Source organism: Alligator mississippiensis, chromosome 2 (assembly GCF_030867095.1).
Source record: "Alligator mississippiensis isolate rAllMis1 chromosome 2, rAllMis1, whole genome shotgun sequence".
In the NCBI taxonomy this organism is placed as follows: Eukaryota; Metazoa; Chordata; order Crocodylia; family Alligatoridae; genus Alligator; species Alligator mississippiensis.
In genome coordinates this window covers 50,598,541-50,618,866 of record NC_081825.1, presented here as the reverse complement: position 1 = coordinate 50,618,866, position 20,326 = coordinate 50,598,541, and the positions used below count along the sequence as shown (strand labels likewise).

Genomic DNA, 20,326 nt, shown 5'->3' with positions numbered 1-20,326 from the left:
GTCAGAGTCACAACTGCTGCTTGTTCCCCCTGTCCCACCTCATACTCAAATCCAAGATGATGGTTTTTTCTTCCCCCTCCATGTTAAATGGGGATAAAAACCTTGTCTTGGATTTGAATAAATACTGTAACAACTTTAAAAAAAGGAGGAGTAGGATGAAGAAATTATTTTGTGTGAAAGAATTAAAGTACTGGATGTCTCTTGTTTATTAAGTTTGTGTTTGAGAGAGGGAGAAAGAGGAGCTTAAGTAGATGCCTTAGAAATGAGCGAGGAGCAGGGCACCACTCTGTAGTTTTGGTTGTTTTTAACTGCAGAACTATATAAATCAGAGAGGCGATTAGTCATAGTAGTGGATATAGGACTGTTATTTCTGTTCCCATGGGAAGTTGCCACCTGCTTTTGCTCCATTCAAATGGATTGGTTCAGTAACTAAGAGGGTGGGAAAGAATATCTAAGATGGAAAAGTTAATAATGGGAAGACAACTACCAAAATGAGTGAAAGTGTAGAAGAAACGAGAAGAGGGAATACATTCACTGGATCATGTTCCTGTGGTTAAGAAACTGTGTTCATGTGGGCTACTGCCACTACTTTATAATTTCAAGAACCAGGTAGGGAGTGTGTCCCCAAGCCTGATTTCCAGCCCCTTCTGGCTTCCCTTTGCTGCCCCAGCTGGATGGCAGGGGCAATGAATGCAGCCATCTGGGGGCTGGGAACTGGGGGCTAAGGAAACTATTCCTGCTGCAGTCCCTGGGTTTTAAGTGCTTCCCTCCACCCTGATAACATGGCCTTGTGGGCTTTAAATACCATGGCACATGTGGCGATTTTAAAACCTGGAGAATGGAGGCTTGGGGTTGGGGAAGCTGTCCCTGGCCCCACTTCCTTATGGGTCCTGCTTTAAATCACCCCATGTGCCGCTCATCTGGGCTGCATGTGAAGGGATTTAAATCCTTGGGGGTTTCTTATTGACAGCCTGCCCCTTTCCCAAGCAGAGGGGAGGACAGATTTTAAATTAATGGGCTCTCCAAAGGTGTGGGTGGCCCAGGGAGCAGCCCTTTAGGGCTCCCTAGCTAGATTTTGCTTGTTTCTCTCTCTAGCCAGGGGCCGGAATGCATCCTAGGCTATTTTTCTACAGAGAAAATTTCAGAGAAATTCTTACCAATAGAAACAAACACCTGTATGTGGCCTTATAACATCTCTTTGCTTTTGTAAAGGTTGAGACTAAAACATTTTTTTCTAATAATTACATAGCCAATCTTTGAGTTGTTACATGAGGTTTATGGTGTTTTTTATCTGATCAGCGTAGTGTGTTTTGATGATATCGTTAGGGAGATGAGGGTTCATTAGTAGACATTTCCCCTGTAAATTTTGTACCGCTATCGTAATTCTTTACCTTGTTGATGGGGGAGGGTAGAAATGACATACAGCACTAATTGATTATATTTAGTACTTTGAACTTTGTGGTGATTTGATTTGACATTGAATATATTTCACATTTTAAACACCTATATATTTATCTTTTTTTGCAGTGATAATTTTATAAAGGTGTTGAATACTGACATTGTTCTCTAGATTCCTTCTTTTGGAGCTCAGTTTTTAATCTGTTTTTAATAGCATGGGATAAGCTTTTATTTTTATTTAGGGTGCTCTCAGAAATAGGTGTTATAATTAAACTGCAGCAAAATTCTGCTACTTTGATTAAATGAGAAATTAAATCCCAGCTTCACTATATTTCATTTTGAGATAATTATGTTTGGTAAAATGTAGTTTAAAACCAAGGCTAGCCGAGCTCCACATTTACTTAACATTAGTTCCTGTTGAATTCAGTGCTGTTTCAGGATCAGAGCCAGTGTGTCCTCAGTGGGTCAGTTTGACATTCATCAGGAAAGAGGCCTTTGAAAACCCTGTACAACAGTGTGCTTGAAGTTCAGTGTTTCAAAAAGATTTCAGTTTGTACTTTTGAGCCAGTTGCTACCTCCTACATACAGTAGAAATGAAACTGCTGCTGCCTACTGTGTTGGGAGCTCGTTGCCACCATCTTAAAACATTTCCACCTTTTTTTTTTTTTAATGTTTCACTTGAAACAAAAAAAAATGTTGTTTTAAAATATGTGGGTAGGTTATCTTATAAGGCGCATTGTCCAGTGAAGACTTGAGAATTTTATAAGTTCTGGTTCTTCACTCTTTCTTGCTATATGATTATTTAATTTTAAATTTTGAATATTAAATTTTATATTGGGCTAAAATGGCACCCCTCCAGTTTTTACTTGTAAGATACTGATGATAGCTGTAAGAGTAGATGCACTGATGATTTTTAAAGGATTTATGTATGGTTTACACACATCTAGAAGCTTCCATTTATTGAACAATATGAATGCTAATTTGAAGGAAATGAGTTGTTTTTTGGCAACAGAGAACAGATATTCTAAAGACCCTGGCTGTCAAACCTGGCCTAGTTTGATAAACTTAAGAAACTGTCTGAGGTAAAAATTGAAACTTGGTTGGCTTCATAATTTATTTTGGTGCACATTGAATAAAATGTGTATTACAGGCCATGTGACTTTAGGCATGATTTTGAGAAGGCATACCTCACATTATTCTCCTCATTGGCCTTACTTCCTGCTGCCATTTTGAAGCGAGGGTTGCTGAATACATGAAACGCTGCAGGTGCTTGAATTAGAGCAGATCCCAGAGCCTCCCACCTCCAGAGCACATGTAAAGATGCCCTTAGATTGGGTTCTGACATTTTTAAATCAGTCTGTGTGTACCAAACTTCTGTTGTGTTACATCTATAGACCAGTTTCCTCTTCTCAGAATGTCCAGGGTTGAACCCTTTCCTCTTAAAGTAACAGAAAAAGAGAAAATCTTCCTGAAGTGACCTTTGATCACATCTATTTGACTTCTCCACTAAAGTGGTGACATGGATTAAAATTCAAATGGCCTAGGCTTGTTGGTTTTATATCTTTATTATAGCATAGAGCCTTGACATGTCATCAGAGACAGAAGGGCTAACAATCTTAGTTTAAAGTGCTTGTTTGTATCTACCTAAACTAAAATTGCATGTTGAGAAACTGAACACTAAGCAAAACTCTAGAGGACTGTAAAGACCAGTTTCTGAAGCTTGGTTACTTGTGGACTTACCTCAGTTTTAATACTCAGATATTACGTTGCCTTAGTCAAACGTGATATCTGTTTTTAAATTACTTTTTTTTTCATATTATTTAAGGCTAATCATCTTCTTAAAATAAACCATAACAGAAGTTTTGGAGGTTCTGCTTGCTTGTCTTTGAGTTTATTCTGTTAAAAAGTCAAAAGATTTTGGAATTAGTTTAAAGAACAAAATAAAAAATGAAAAGAAATTGCAGAAGGCCCAGGAAGTGATTTTTATTAATAAAGTATTTGGTGATGTATTGACTCTTGGTTATTGTGATTCTAAAATAATCATATTATATTAAAATAACTGGTTGGTATATCAGGAAAAAAATGCTAACACAGCGAACAAAAAGACCCAAAGGAAAAACTGCACTGAGCCTTTATAGAACCTCACCCTAGATTGTAAAGTCTTTAGGACAGGAATGGTACTGTTACATGCATAGTGCTGGCATAGTAATGCCTTGGTGTTACTTTAACGCAAATAAATAGTAATATCCTGCTACTTAACAGGACAGTGATAACATTTAGTTTTGAGTTGAAAAATATGTTCAATAAACACCATCATATAAAAATAATATCTTCTCACTATGATTTTTAATAGCAAAAGGTATATATTAGCTTAATTTGGACCATGTTACAGATTTTTTTAAGCAGGAGTGTATTTGCCTAACTTAGTGTAAGTCTCTCATTAAATAAACAGTTAAGTTTAATATTAGTATATGGCAGCATGTAGATAACCTTTCTTGGGCTAACCAATGGATAAACATTATATTAAGGGTTAGTCTGTGCCCAGAAGTGTTTGCAATCCGAGTAGAAATGAAAAAGAGATGGAGAATGCTAATGCATTGAAGTGACTGGGAGCTGAGAGTATGGGGAGATTAAATGGCTCATTCAGTGTCACACAGGTTCATAGACCACACCAGGATTTGAGATGGATTGTAAGATCTTTGTGTCAGGGAGGCATTTTCTGTTCTTTTTTCTTCGGTGCCTGTAGGTCCCCGGCTTTTGAAGGTGGTTTGTAGGCTTTACGTGTCATTACTAATGAGCTTGGGTTCCTGATTATCAGTCCAGTCTAGCACATTGTTCACATGACTGTCTTTCATTTCTGACATTTCTGCAAGTGGAAGAGGAAACTTTTACAGAAATAATTAGTTCTGAAATATGGTCTACTTTTAACTGTTTAAAAGAGCTTTTTTTTCCTCAAAATGCTAGGTTTTTGGTTGTAGCTGTGTTGGTCTAAGGACATAGGCAAGCAAGGTTCTTTGGGTAGATGTGATATCTTTTATTAGACCAACTGAGTAGTTGGAAATAACTTATTTGCAAGCTTTTAGGCACAATCACCCATCTTCAGGCCTGAATAGGGTTTGTAGGCATTGGAAAAGACATGTCTCTCAGCAGCTTCACTTATTCTGTTTACCGGAAAAAAATGTTTTTTTGTTTTCTTAGTGATGGTTGAATTACTGAGGGTAGGCAAATAGTAACCTTAAACGAATCCTCTTAAACAAACAAACAAACTTGCACAACTATTTTAAAAACAAAAATGATGTTTTTATTTCTTTATCATATGTGAGAAGAGAGTAAATGGAAAATGTATTTACTTTTTAGAGACTGGCTATTGGAAAACTAGAAAAATTAAGGTTGTAAGAGATGAGTGATAGCTGAATGATTAACAGGAAGGGATTGCTGTGTGTGGTTTTCTTTTGTTTGTTTCCTTCTGTAATCAGTTTCATCACATTAGACTATGTGTACTTGGGGAAGGGACATCTTTGACAGCTTTCTGAACCTTCCATTAAGTTATGACATCTTCCATTTTGTATCTCAGATACTCCTCAATTAGTCCTAACAGCAAGGTAGAGCATCCTTGGTAACTACAATGTAAAACGTCACAGAGGAGAAAATTATCTTTATGCTGTACATTACAAAGACAGGAAAATAAAAGGGCACCATGGGTTTTAATAAGGCAAACCTTATGGCTCCCATCTCATGCAACAGCCTGAAAATAAAGGCAAGTCTGAGCAGTTTAGCTTTGAGGAAGATCTGTTAAGCTTTCTCTGAAGAGTCTCAGCACATCTGCAAATCTGGAAAGTATCTAGGTCTCAGTAAGACCACTTGGAATTTAGTGGGAGTTTAGGCCCCCAGTCCTTTGTGCATCTAGCTCTTAGTGACTTCAGAAGAAGTTAGATGAATTACTGTATCTGAATCTTATCTAAGAGAGCATCAGGTTGCTGAAATTCATTTTTTTGGAAGCAGAATGGGTTATAATCAGAAAGCTATTTGTTCTCTGGATAGTTACTTCAGTGTTTTTGTTCTGCTTTTTCTTCCTTTTCTGGTTTACATTTTCAGATATTTTTATGTTCTGGTGTTGTGAACAGCTCTGTAAGCCTGCCTTGTTTGTTCTCAGTGTGAACGCAGTAAATCTTTCCAATTCAGTCTTTTCTAGGAAAGGCATAATTAGACCTTTGCTTTAATTACCAGCAATATTTAAAGTGCTTGCATCATAAATATGACTCCAAGAAAAAAATCAACATCCTTTTTAATGAAGCTTAATTATATTTACCCTGTGCATCTCTTCAGCTGACAGAAAGCAATATCCTGTACTAATTTTTTGTTTAAATAGTTACAATATTGAATTTTTCTTTAATGTGCTGATTTTGTACATTCAATAGAGAAAAATAAGGGTTTTGTTCTAGAATAGTGTCAGCTTTATGGTTAAGAATAATGCAAGTAGACAGAGACTTGTTCTTTCTTTTCCCCAGAGACAGATGAGTATAGTTATAACCTTATTAACTTAATTTTAGTAAGATACTCATTTTACCCCTGGAAATGCATTTTCTTGTTTAACTGAAAAATTGTAAGGAGTGAAAATAATTCTGAAATTAGGTTTGCCAAACAAGCACTTTCCTATTAAGATATCAAACCAGGGAAAATTAGGAGTCTGACTCATCCAGCATCAGACTGTCCCGGATGTGCTATACTCTGTTAATTTGAACTTAATGGCAATAGGAGGTGTACTAATGCCAAAGGAAATATATTGGTGTGTTGAGACCAGCTTAATTGGTATCCCAGAGGTAGGGGTTCCCACCTTCCTGTTGCAGACCGCTATTTGATTTTTCTGTGTCTAATCTATTACATTATATGCTGAATTGGATAGAAAATCTCTCTCTCTGGTGGAAGAATCTTGTATTTAGACATTCTGCAGGGATTTTGACGTAGTCGATAAATTAGTTTTTTCCTCGCAAGAACAGCTTATAGGTTGTTTCCCTGAACAAGTAGCATGGATATCCCATTGAATCGTTTGTATGTACTGCATAGTAAGCATTCAAGTGCAGAATCTTCATGTTATTGTCCTCAACACTTACTGTTGCATTTTTATCAAGGAAGGGAGGGAATAAAAAAAGACAAAAGGAAGAGAAATAAGCAGATATAGAAAATACAACCCATGCGGCAAGAAAGGCAGAAAGTGGTGTTGCTATATCATGAGCATGTCCACATTTTATTGATAATTGTATGGATAATGAACATTTGGGAGACACCGATAAGGAGAAAGAGGAATCATATATAATCACAGTGTAAAAACAAGTAATAGGAGTCTAGAATTACAGGAAATTGGAAAATGGAAACATTTTTGTGCTAAACTGTTTGTGATCATGGCCAAGTATATATATCAGAAAAATTTCCTGTTGTCGAATAGTATCCTAAGGGAAGCTGTAGAGATGCTATCCTTGAGAAATAAAAAATAGGCTTTGTTTTGGAGCACACAGATAAGACTCTTCCAGTCCTGCTCCTGTCAGCTCCCTGTGCTTTCTCCCTTTACTTCTTCATGCACATAAAACTTAGGTTTAGCTGTTCTTTTTGTGTCCTGCTTTAACTGTTGTCTCTTTGGCTTTTTTTTGCCTTTTTTCTCTCGATATACTTAAGAAGTATATAGGATGACTATTAATTCAAATCCCTTCTTCTGTGAAGTCTAACAGTTGTGATCCACCGTACAAAACAGATGTGTTATTGTCAGCAGAAACAATTTTTTGAACTCACATCTTCGTCTTGCTGTCTTGTTTATTTTGCCTGTGTACTAGGCTTGTGCAAAGCAGTTAGTATTTGCATTGGATTCAGATTCTCCGAATCAAACAGTCCCCATCCCGTGTTGGCTCTCCCAGCCCTGTCAGTGGCTGCCCTGCCCAGCCCCAGCATTCCGGCTCTTAAAGCCCTGCACTCACTGGCTCCTGCCAAGTGGGGGGAGGCATCCTTATTGCCCATCTGTGTGGGGGACTCTGCCACAAGCCCCCAGAAGCCCTGGTGGCCACTGCAGCAGCGGGTGAGTGCTGGGACGCTGGGGCTGGGCAGGGCACCCATTGATGAGGCTGGGAGAGCGGGTGGGGGTCAGGGGGCGCTCAGGAGATCTGAGGGAGCAGACAGGGAATGGGGCCTGGCAGGGGTCCCCCCATGGTTCCCTTCCCGTCCCTTGCTTATCAGCACGGAGTCCGGGTTCATCTCCGTGTGGCAGTGAGCGGGGACTGCCTGAATCTCCAAAGCTCTCCGAATCTTTTCCGGATCTATTCAGAGAGCTTCAAATCGATTTGGATCTTTTTATTGGTCTCCTGATTCGATTCGGAGATTTAGCCACCGATTTGGGTTGAATCTCATCCAAATCGAATCAGCACCCAAAGCTTCGCACAGCCCTACTGTGTACCCCTTCTGACATCTCTAGTGCTCCCAAGGAGGAATTGCTCTTGAATATGCCCTGCTCAAGCTTAAACTCAGAAACAACAGGGTGAGCCCTCCCTGCTGATCTTTGTCTTGGATGTGTTTGAGACCTGGTGGGGATGTGCATCTGAGGGGGCTGCACTGCCATATTTCCACATTTGGGTGGGGCCTGCTTGACAAAATCCCTCTGTGGGAGCACTGGAGTCAGGGTGTCTCATTCAGTGTCTCTTGTAATGTTCAGTACCAAGCAGTCTTTTAACTCTGATTAATAAATAAGAGGACCAGCTCTGAAATTTGCTGAAGATGCCTGGAGTCTTTCAGTTGACTTGAGTAAGCTTTGGATCAGATCCAGGATGAACAAAATCAAAATGTTAACTCTAGGGCATGTTCCTATACTGACTGGAGGGTTTGGTGTCTAAGGACAGTTGTTCTTTTTCAGCTCTTTGGGAATATTTCCCAGGACACTTGTGATTCAGTGTAATTGTTTTTGTGTGGATTCCCCAAAGATCTATTTGATTCCCCTCTAATAGGGTTCCCCTGAGGTCCCTGCCAGCCCTGTTTTTCTTTGGTGATAAATTCTTTACTATTGTGAAAACAGTTGCTAATGGTAGTTTTCTTTGAACTTATGGTGAATATGTTTTAACAACCAGGAAAAAGTTTTCAGCACCTTTGCAGAACAAATTCCTTAAGACCAAACCTTTAACTTTGTTTGTATTGAGCAGTCCGAGTTGTTCCTTAGTCATGTAGGGCAGTTAACATAACGTCAAATTCACTTAATTTCAATTAATTAAGGCCTACTTTGTATGCTGAACTGTTGTCCACTATTATTATGTATTGATAAATGGCTACTTTTCTCTGTCAGAGGTGACTATACAATGCAGAGGAGGAGGAAGTAATATAGTGAAAACTGGTTTCATTAGTCAGTAGGATAACTTGTCACTATGGTCTTATTAGTTAATACACCAATAATACCTGCTAGAGTTCCACTGATTTATGCACAAAATGCTTTTTGCCTAATTCATCACCTGTTAAAGCATAATTAGGCATTTCCAAAAGTACATGCATACTAAATCACAAAAGAATTTGTTACTTAGAATTTATTGGCTTAAAAGTTATCTTCCATAGAGCCTCTCGAGCCAACTCTTGCACAGCATTAGATATTATTCAGCATTTTTTGGCTGAACAAAACATGCAATTAACCATTCTATTTTGCACAGTTACCTCCTGTTTTACTCTCTCGTAATCAAGTTGTCATTCTTATATTGTGAACACTGAATTTTTGTAGTAAAATTATACTTTATCTTCATAATCATACAATTCTTATATAATAAGCCAGTTTGAATTTGGCTATGGTACACACACTTATATGTATTATAGCTTAATCTGAAGCAACACTATTCGGAATTTATTGTGTGAGAGCAGCAATTATCAATAGTTTGCCATTTCAGCTTTGTGAAATGTGTTTTACATGCCATACTGAGACCCAGTAAAGAAGTATTTTTGACTTTTATGATGAGGGAAATATATTTCTGTCAAAGGTCAGAAATCCTTCTTTCACAAAGTTGAAATGGCCAACTATTGATAATTGTTGCTCGGAGATGATTACTACCACTACTCTTGGACTGATACAGTAACTAGATTTTACTGTAGTTTGTAAAGTGTTTTGAACCTTGCCAGTGAATGCCCCTGCTAGAGGCGGGAGCATAAAATAAATAAATAAATAAATAAAACCTCCCCATCTTCAAGTAGTAGCCTTGCAGACTTCTTGTAAATAAAAATGGCTAGGTGAACCTGCTGCCCAGCGGTGCATTTCTTGTTCTCTTGTCAGTTGTTCTCTTAAATACTTATATAGTTATCAGTTGCTGGTAAACAGAGGCTTAGATGTTACAGTGATAATGACTATCCAAATATTAAAATGAAACTTTAGATTTATGTAATGTTGTGCTTTGGATACATTATTTTGACCAAAATGATTATGACAAAAGAGACCTTTATTTTAATTTCATGTTGTTTTAAGATGTGGTGCAGATGTTTTGAGAGAGAGGGTTGGGAGTCGGAAGATTTTAATTCTACTGTGGAGTCATCTGATCTTTTTGTGCTTCTGTAAAATGAGAATGTGTAATTTTTGTAAAACTTTTGTGTAACGAAAGGTGCTGTATTAGTACAGTAGTAATTTTATATGCAGTTGTAAATACCTCATATAATTAAATGGAAATATTAGCCTGGGTTTTTTTAATAGCATTCCAGCACTGTGTATATGTAAAGCTGATAGGAACCAAGAATGTTTGTAGTCCACATAGTTCCTAAATTATCTAATTAGAGTGTTGCTTTGAGTTTTTTTCTTTAAACAAACACTGAACATCTTTGCAGTGTTTGCAAAGATGCACCTTAAGGTGCAAAGAGAACTTGTCCTAGATAATTATCTTTTTGCTTATGTTATAAGAACTTCTTGAGGGTCACAGTAGCAAAGAGTAATTTAAATGTTTTCTTAAGATGAAGAAGATGACTTTGTTAAGAAAACTTGCTTGAAACTGAAGGAAAATGGGGCGTCAGCACACAGCTGCCAAGGAACAGCAGGAGTGAGAAAGGAAGATGCAAAACCACAAGCTAAAAGTAAACTGTTATCTCCAGTAAAGCTGACACCAACTTCAGCACTTGATTATTTTGGAACTGGTAGTGTCCAACAATCAGAGAAGATACTCGTATCAAGCAAAAGAAAAGAGGTGGGTATTCATGGTATTCCTTTTTTTAGCTTCTCATGTGTTTGATGGCAGAACAAAATGGCTAGTTTAATAGTAATGAAGAATAGCCATGTGACCATTTCTGTGTTTCTTGACATGATTTTTAAAGGCAAAGGAAGCGTGAATGTAACTTTGACTGTGGCATCTAGGTGTACAAGAGATGCCCAAATATGTTTGATTTTTTTCCTCTTTGAAAAGATCAGAACAAACGTAAATAATTTTTTGTTCTTCCCCTTGTATCCTTATATGGATCCACATAACACTTGGATGGGTTTGCACATGATTTAAACATGAAGTGAATAGTTGTACAAGCCTGTTAAACCAGTTTAAATCTGCCTGGAATGGTTCAAAAGTGTACCTGTAAAATCAAGTACTGTTTTGAACTAGATCACTTGAATTAGTTCAGTGTTACGTGTGGACACCAAGTGTCCTGTGGCATGGGGCTGGTCAGTCCTCTACGTATCCCATACTACATTGCTTCCCCCCGCCACCCTCAGCACACTTCTACTGACTGCTCTGGTTTGTAGCCAGAACTCTACTGCCACCCCTCCAGCTTCTTTTTTTCTTGGCACTTCTTATCTGAGAGGTGCTTTTCACTGTTTTGATAAAAGCTATCTTATCTAATAACCAGCTGCATCTTCACTCCCTGCTTAACTGCAGCCCCTCATACTCTGCCAGTCTCTAGGCACCTACAAGTGTAGGAAGAAGCACCTCCTCCCACCACCACCCTTTCAAATCAGACAACCACACTTCAAATTTTGGTTATTTGCTGGCCACTGAAACGTATTGAATTCTCGCTTAAGTAAGCAGAAAAGTTACAAGGCCCCAGCTGCAGATCAGTCACCTCTGGGACTTTCAAAGCATGGGTGCAAGCATCCTGCCCTCTCCACTCTCCCATGTGATGCATGCTGGGCTAGTGGCTTGCTTCCATGCTCTGGTATAGGAGCCATAGGACATTGCACAATTGTGAGCCAGTTCTGAATCAGTGACATTGTAGAACAGCTTTGTCTGTTTGTACCCAGCTTTGTCTGTTTGTACCCAGAGAGAGAGAGATCCTAATATGTAGCTCTTTTGAAATCAGGACAGGGATCATGGGTAGTATATGAAAACAGTTACTGTCTAGAGCTTTGAGAGGTAAGGATGGGTTAAAATTTTAGTTTTTAAAATTTGGCTTTTAATGACAGTATGTTCTTTCTAAGTCTAAACTTCTTTCTGTAAGCAACTATGTGTAATCTTAATTTTAAATGTATAGCGAAAAGCCCAATAAGGAATTTCTTGTAATTTTAATATTAATCAAAGCTCTATTATCCTGTCAATACAATATCATCAGATGCCTAATTTAAAAAGTCATGAGCATAGTAGTAACTTCTCAGCTTCAATTTCAAAAGCGTAATTTAAAGTTAGATTCAAAATCTGTAGTGATGCCAGTTGAGTGTAGAGTTATTTACCAACAGAATATGTACAGGTTGCTTAGGCAAACAGCAGTGCACATTTCCTTCTATTATTCTGTCCTTATGTCAAAGGCAGAGGAAATGCTTTAAGGGTGAAAGAAAGTAGCTCATACTCCATGTGAAACAATCATTGGCTGCTTTTCTGAGCTGGTCTGCTGCTATGGTCAGTATGGGGACTCCTTTCAACTGAGTGAAACCACTTACTTCACACACTATTTGGAGTTAATCGCGAATGGTAATATGGTTACTCTTCAGGTCGCATAAATCTTTCAGCCACTCGTAAACTGTACTGAGTTCAGAATAGAGAGCTAGAAACAAAATGTTCTATATCCCATTCTCTGTTGGGGTACAACCATCACCCTATTGATAAATGTACCAAATATAAGTGGGCAGAGCATAGTCTGGCATATAGAATGGTATCCCTATGTGCCTATGTAGTCAATGACAGGAAATTGAACCATTGTTTTTTTTTCTCTCCCCCTTCCTTTAAAATGTAGCCTTCTCAAAGCAGAGATTCCACACTGGAAGATGAGGCCATTGCTAAGATGTTGCAGCTTGAGGAGGATGCAGAGGTAAGCTTAAAAAAAGACATTGCCCTGCCTCTGCCCCCAGATGTGACAAATCTGCCAACAGCACTTTTTTGACAGCACAGTTGCTGGACTATGTTTTGAGCCAAAAAAGCAGTTCCATGAATGTGCTGCTCTGGTGGCTTGGGAAAGGAATACAGACTTCCCATATCTGCGTAAAAATAATTTTTAAGCAGTGTTCTTCTGTACATGTTAATTTGGTTTTGTAACCAATCTTTGCCTGGATCAACCTTTGCCATAATCTTGTTGTTCTTCCTCTCAGTCTCCTGCAGCTTTACTAGACTTGGTCCTGGCGAAAGGAGATGACCTGGTGACCGACTTAAAAATAGAGGGTAGCCTGGGTGACAGTGATCCACGTTCACTGTCTATCACAAGGCAGACAAATCTGATAGCAGGGTTGAAGTCTTGGACTTCAAAAATGCAAATTTCAACAAGCTCAGGTCACTAGTAGGGCAAGTGCTGCAGGACCAGGGACTGGAGGCAAAAAATGTGCATGAAGAGTGGTTGATTCTTAAGGACACAATCCTTGAAGCACAAAGGAAGTTCATTTCCATGTGGAGAAAGGGCAGAAGGACTGGGAAGCCCTCCTGGTTAAACAGGAAAATCACGCTCTTCCTTAGAAAGAAGAAAGAGACCCCTCTGAGACAACAATGGAAGCTGGGGACAGGTCCCAAGGAAGACTATACAACAACTTGTAGGGAAGAAATTGGAAAGGCTAAGTTGGTGACCAAACTCAGATTAGCAATGGGAATCAAGGACAACAAAAAGTCCTTCTTTAGGTATGTATGGAATAGGAGGAAAGCAAATAGAAGTGTGGGGCTGCTGCTCAACAACTCAGGGTGGCTGGTTACTGACACTCGGGAGAAAAGTGAACTCCCAAATGACTACTTTGCCTCAGTGTTTCTCGGGGAAAATCATGCTGGATAGGGTACAGAATGAGCAGGGCAGAAATGACTGCCTCCCTACTGTTGCTGTAGAACTGGTGTATGATCAGTTAAAGAAATTAGACATCTGTAAGTCAGCAGGACTGGATGAATTGAAGGAGCTGGCCATCATCATTGCGGAGCCCCTGGCGAAACTGTTCTAAAACTTGTGGCGCTCCAGAGAGGTCCCTGAGGACAGGAAGAGGGCCAGTGTTGTACCCATCTTCAAGAAGGGGAGGAGGGAGGACCTGGGTAACTGTGGGCCAAAGAATCTAACTTCGATCCCAGGGAAAATCCTGGAAAAATTCATTAAGGAGTCTATGTGCGATAGGCTTGCAAATGGTAGGATTCTGAGTGACAGCCAGCATGGCTTTGTCATGGGCAGGTCTTGTCTAACCAGCCTCATCACCTTTTACAATCAGGTGACTTGCCACCTGGATAAGGGAGAAATGGTGGATATTGTATACCTTTACTTCCAAAAAGCCTTTGATCTGGTATCCCACAATGTTTTCACGAGAAAATTGGAAGATAGCAGGCTTAACTGCGAGAGAGTTAGGTGGGTGTGAAGCTGGCTGTGGGGTGGACCCAGAGAGTCCTAATGAATGGATCTGTGTCATCTGGGCAAGAAGTGGGCACCAGTGTGCTGCAGGGGTGGGTGCTTGGTCCCATACTTTTCAACATCTTCATCAGTGATTTGGATGAGGGGGTGAGCTCATTGGCCAAGTTCGCAGATGACACTAAGTTATGGGGAAGTGTGGTCACGCTTGAAGATAGGCTACAGATACAGGCGGATCTAGACAGGCTTGCCAGTTGGGCGAGTCAGAGAACCAGGTGAAGTTTGACGTTGAGAAATGTAAAGTGCTCCACCTGGGGATGAACAATCCCCTGTACACCTGCAGGCTTGGCAACATCAACCTGACCAGCACTATGAATGAAAGAGACCTAGGGGTAATAATAGACCACAGCATGAATATGAGCTGGCACTGTGATTTTGTTGCCAGCAGGGCAAATAATACTCTGGCATATGTCAACTGATGCATCTCCAGCAAAGCCAAGGAGGTGATTCTTCTGCTCTACCCAGTACTGGTTAGACCCCAACTAGAGTATTGCATCCAGTTCTGGGCACTGCACTTTAAGAAGGATGTGGTACAACTTGAGAGGGTACAACTTGAGAGAGTCCGGAGAAGGGCCACCTGTACGATTAGAGGCTTGCACGGCAAGCCATACGAGGAAAGGCTGAGGGACCTGGGACTCTTCAGCCTGAAAAAGAGAAGGTTGAGAGGGGACTTAGTAGCAGTTTATCACTACGTCAGCAGAGTACATCAGGGGCTCGGTTAACAACTGTTCACCAGGGCACCTTTGGGGAGAACAAGGAGTAATGGCCACAAACTCCTGGAAGAGCGTTTCAGGCTCAACATTAGGAAAGACTTCTTCACAGTTAGGGTGTCCAGACTGTGGAATAAGCTCCCTCCAGAGGTGGTGCAATCACCTACCCAGGAAATCTTCAAGAGGAGACTAGACAGCCACCTTACTGGGGTTACCTGACCCCACCTGTCTTTCCTGCCTGGTGTAGGGGGCTGGACCTGATGATCTTCCGAGGTCCCTTGCTGTCTATGACTCTGAATCTGTGTGTCTGCTGGCCTCCCCCTTTTTAACCACCTTCCTACTCCAGTTCTGGAACACACACTTCAACTTAAGAAAACTGCCTTCCCTGACTGCTTCCTGTGTTGCTCTGTTGATTTCCTTGCACTTGTTGACACATGGATCAGCCTTGCACATGGAAACTGAAATTTCTTCTATTGCTTGTCACTGTTCATATGAAGAAAATACATATCTGTCAAACATGCATGTTTGCTCTGCTGTAAGCAAGGTCAAACTTATTTCTATAGGTAATACAAATAATTTGTGATGCTTAAGAGTCCTATGAAATATATATTTATTTAATCTATGTGCATTTAGGGTCAGAGGAAATGTGGTGGAAGAAACCTCATAAGGCCATCTAGTCTGGCTCTGTTGCCCCCAGTGTCTGTCTTGAGCTCCCCAGAAATGAATACCTTCTGTTAGTTCACACCTTTTAATATGAAATGAATTTCTGGTTTAGGAAAAATAGTATATGATGAGAACACAGTTTGTGTTAGTATGGTTTACTGTACATAACAGCAGAAAAGCTCCTTTTTGTCCTTATTTCTTTAAGTGCCTGAGTTACAATTATAGTCTGTTTCTTTATTCTTTCTACCACAAAGATAAATATTATATATTGGCTTCACTCTCCTACTGGCATTGTGGGCACAAAGAAAATAATGCCCATGGCATACTTGAGTTTATGAGGTCATCTGTTTGAATCATGAAACAAGGCATGTTTGATCTTAGATTAGGACAGTTTACTTGCTGTTGTAAAAGGATTTGATTTTGTAATGTGGAATACAGCTATTATCAATAAATGCCTTAGAAAGAACAAAGTTTTACCCGCAGGGGCGATATTAGATAACGTGATGACCAAAATGCCTGTCAGTGTTGTAGATGATGCATTTATTTTGTTAGGGCCAAATAAAAGGAAACCCATTGAGGCTTTGTTTTCATTTAACACAATTGGATAAGTAAGCGAAAATAGAATCTGAGGAAATGTGTGCACCTACACATTTGTTGGAGGAAATCCAGTTTGTTTGAATTAGTACTTACAAGTCCAGCTGACAAATGTATATCTGCCATAAAGTAAAAAAAAATGCATGAAATCAAAACTGGTCAAGGGCTAAATAATGCATGATGTTAAAAATGTGACAACTTTGTATAAATAAACTGGTGTTAAGGTAAATGCTTCTGTGGTTGGCACATGCTAAAGCACAAACAGGCTTTGTTTCTTACTTACCCCGCAGGGCTGATCCAGTCTCTGAAACCTTCAGATTGGTTCCCAGTAACAGGTTAGGATGTAGTGCAGTGATTCTTAACCTGGGGTATTACATTCAGACCCTATAGGAAGTGGTCTAACTTTTTGGTACTGGGCACCTTATGCCTGCCACAGCCTCCCAGCACCATTCTCTGTAGCCCTTATCACCAGCTTCAGGAGCATGGGAGGAGTGGGGGAGAACTGAGCCGAAAAGCATAGCCTCAACTCCTCAGCAGCCCTGTGCTGACTGTCCCTGTGCTCCAAGTGGCAGGTTCCAGTTGGGCAGATGCAGAGCTGCATTTTTTCAGCTCCTTCCATGTTCCCAGCACTGGTGTGAGTGGTTGTGGGGAATGGTGGCTATAGTCACCAGCCTTCAAGTTCCTAGAGGAGCAGCTGCAGTAGCAGAGGCCTTGCTCACCCCCTTGGGTACAGACCGTGGGCAGAGGTGGGGCAGGCAATGGAACAAGTGGTCACAGCAGGGTCCTGTCCTTGCTACTTTCAGCTGATGCTGGCTTCTGCACCAGTGGCCACTGTCACCCCCTTCTGCCTCCTGCAGGGGCAGCTGCCTCCTGGGGTCTGATGAACCAACCCCAACCTCCCCAGTCTGCCCTTTCTAGCAGCCCCTTCCAGCACCAACCACTGTGCACTACACCCGCCCCACCCCGCTCCTGGGGTGGCCTGCCTACCCTGCTACCTGTGAGAGCCTTTTAAAGGGTACCATGGAATCTGAGAAGGTAAGTAAGCACCATAAGAAATAAATTAGGACAGCTACTCCTTGCTTAATGTTGTAGTTAAGTTCTTGAAAAATGTGACTTGAAGCAAAACAATGTTAAGTGAATCCAGTTATGTCACAGTAGTTACCTACTAGCAGGCGGTGGCCAGATAATGTTATAACTGAACATTGCACGACTTTAAACGAGTATGTTCTCCGATAGTTCAGCGACTTAATAATGAAACAATGTTAACCAGGACAACGTTAATTGAGGAGTACCTGTATTTAAAAGGTGTGCCACTAAATCCCCAAAAGTTATGGAAGTGTGCCTTGAGTCTAAAAATGTTGAGATCCGCTGGTGTAGTGATATTCTTACTTCCGTTTGGACCTTTGTTAATAAGCGTTTCCATAACGAAAGGATGTGAAGGGCAAGAGAAGGAACCACATAGATTCCTATCTATATGGATTGTTTCTTCTTACTGCAATCAGCAACTGTACAAAATTAATTTTACTCTGTTGAATGCTATTTACTTTTTGGGGAGGGAGTGTCTCATTTAGAGATATTTAAGCAGAAGGATTCACTGTTGTAGCCGCTTGTTGTCTTTCTATGTTATGTACTTTTTTGTCTTGAACCAACAGACTGTCTAAAATGGTATTATTGCCTGTTGTTTATTTTGTTCAGCTGATCTGAACCGAGGTATTGTTCTTTTCCTTTTCGCAGCTGGAGAGACAGCTGCATGAAGATGAAGAATTTGCTAGGACTTTGGCTATGCTGGATGAAACACCAAAGGTGAAAAAGGTACCTGCTTGACTGTTCCCCCCCACCAAGTTGTTGTTAAAAACCCCAAGCAAGCAAGCAAAATAAAAGAACCCAAACAAAACAAATAAAAGTGGTTTTAGGAATGTGGGTAGCATTGCATTTTTTTTTTTTTGTTCAGCTCCCTCATTGTGTTGACTTCAAGATCCTCTTGCCACTTCCTAGGCATTTTTTATAAAATACAAAAAGTTGTCTGATTTAAAGGATCATACTGGCTCTTTCCTGTCTTCCCCCTTCAGTAGACTCCTCACCCTCAGTGTTAGCAGCTGCATTGCTTTGACCTTTTGTGCCAGTTGCTTCCTTTGAAACTTACTGTGCTCAAATTTGTCTGCCAGCAGGTGCATCAGAGCAGTTTTTGTCTCCTTATTAGCCTCTCTACCAAGTCGTTTTGCTGTAATTGTAGGTTTATACATGTTTGTTTTAATGTACCAACAACAGGACTTACTCCAAGATTAAACAGTACAGTAGGTTATAGTTATATGATCCTATTTGCATTGTCTGACAAAAGCTGTGACTCTAATAAATGTTAAGCTTCTGGAGAAGGAGATTGGACAACTACTGGGTCATTATGGTCTTCTCTTCAAATTTAGAAATCCATCCTTTTGAACCCATCACTTAATTGCCTGTTTCATATTTGATTGAATGAAGATTTGTTGTAGTGGGTATGTCCCTGTAGACTTCCTTTATTAAGATGCTGAAGACTTTAAGAATCTAGTTTCCATACTGATTTTGTGGTTTTATGTTCGAAATTCATATTGAACCTGGCTCTAAGCTGTATTTGAAATGTAAGGTCATACCCAAGTTCATGGAGACCTCTGTAGCAAATTTGAGTACCAGAAGTAAGCTAAGTATGGTAGAAAGGGTATGTTTAAAGCGAGTACGTTTAGAGGTAGCTTGAGTACCTCTATGCTATGTTGCATTTTTGCCATGCCTATGATTTATGTTCCTAAAGACTTAAAATGGTTCACATGTGGGAGATGTTTTGACATAAATTACAGTGTTGTTTTGCTACATTTTTACCTATGAAGCATGTAGCAAAATTCCTTATAGAAATGGAATTTTATAAGGAAGGTATAAAATGGACTTGGTGTTCTTTACCAGTGTCCGTCACGTATAGATTGCTCTTTTAAATTAATCTTGGGTTAGCAGATTGTCTCGTACTTAGTCAAACAGGAAGTTGATCCAACGTGAGAGTTCATATCACAGACACCAGTAGTAGGTACTAATGAGTAACCTTTTTCAGATGATTAATAAAAACAAATGAAGACCCAAAAGTGTAGTTTTCCTGAGCTGTCCAGATAAACTAAGGAAGTCATTTATTATAAGCTACAGGTATACATCTCCCATTGACTTTGGGAGGAGTTTTGTGCACATGTGACAACAGAAAGTGCAGACTGCAAAACGCTCTTTTGCTCGGGTATTAATGGCATACTCTTGGGTAAGGGCCCTGTCCTACACGGTTGTGGGAGCTGACTTTTTTAAAGCAATTTCTTTTAACCTATTGACTCCTCAGAAGTTGAGGGAAATGCTTGAAATCTGCAGAAGTCTGTTTTATTAGTGAATAGAGCAGTGATACTCAACCAGGGTTCCTGGAGATCTGTTCGAAAGTCCATGTTTTGCCTGTAAGGTGCGCAAACATGATTCACAAGATAAATCCAGGGATTTCAAGTAGGAATTCACTGTTAAAAACACTGATCTGTTATGGACTTTGTGTTCCTTGCAACAGAAGATTTGCTCTTTTATTTTTCTGTAGTCAAAAAGCAAGTGAAAATGAAGAGCTGGAATTTTCTGAGGGTGCCTTGAGTCTAACAAGGTTGAGAACCCCTGTATGCGCATTTCTTACTCTGGCATTTTCTTCATATTCATGTAGGTGCGTAACGATCCAGAAGTAAAGTCAACAACTTTGGTTACCAAGATGAGTCCAAACACAGCAGACAAACATAAGCAGTCTCAAAAAGGTAGTTTTTGCATACAGCCAGATCTTAGAACTCATACATTTAAAACATGAAAATTCTTATGTTTAATATGTATATTTTTTCCTACCAACTTCCGGTGAAAATAGCAAGCTCAATACATGATGGAATGAATTACGATAAGAAGGAACAAACTAAATCTGAAAGTACAAGAGAATCTTGTTCACGTCCAGAACCATCAGTTGATAAAGCTATGAATAAGACCTTGCCTTTGAAACCTAGTTCCAAGCTGGTGGCTCTGAAGCAAAAAGAAGAAAGCAAAAAAAAGGAGAGAGAGAGTCTGAGTGTAGCAGCAAGAGAGAGAGAAACTTCAGAAAAGGAAGAAAAAGCAACACCAAAGAAAGAGAGAGTTTCTCCCAAAAAGCCTGAGGTAAGAAGGTGAAATGA

At 39.9% G+C, this 20,326-nt stretch overlaps 1 protein-coding gene across 3 annotated transcripts in view; it reads left to right on the top strand.

Moving 5' to 3' along the window:
* The window catches only part of RFC1 (replication factor C subunit 1), a 79,032-nt gene that overhangs the window by 37,585 nt on the left and 21,121 nt on the right, over nucleotides 1–20,326 (top strand). For 2 of the 3 annotated variants that reach the window (XM_006258471.4, XM_059721640.1), the window contains exons 5-9: nucleotides 10,345–10,574; nucleotides 12,541–12,615; nucleotides 17,871–17,948; nucleotides 19,837–19,924; nucleotides 20,029–20,309. In XM_006258471.4, the coding sequence (XP_006258533.2) occupies nucleotides 10,345–10,574; nucleotides 12,541–12,615; nucleotides 17,871–17,948; nucleotides 19,837–19,924; nucleotides 20,029–20,309 (752 nt within the window). The remainder of the gene's footprint in view (nucleotides 1–10,344; nucleotides 10,575–12,540; nucleotides 12,616–17,870; nucleotides 17,949–19,836; nucleotides 19,925–20,028; nucleotides 20,310–20,326) is intronic. The other variant, XM_059721639.1, reaches the window with a different exon arrangement.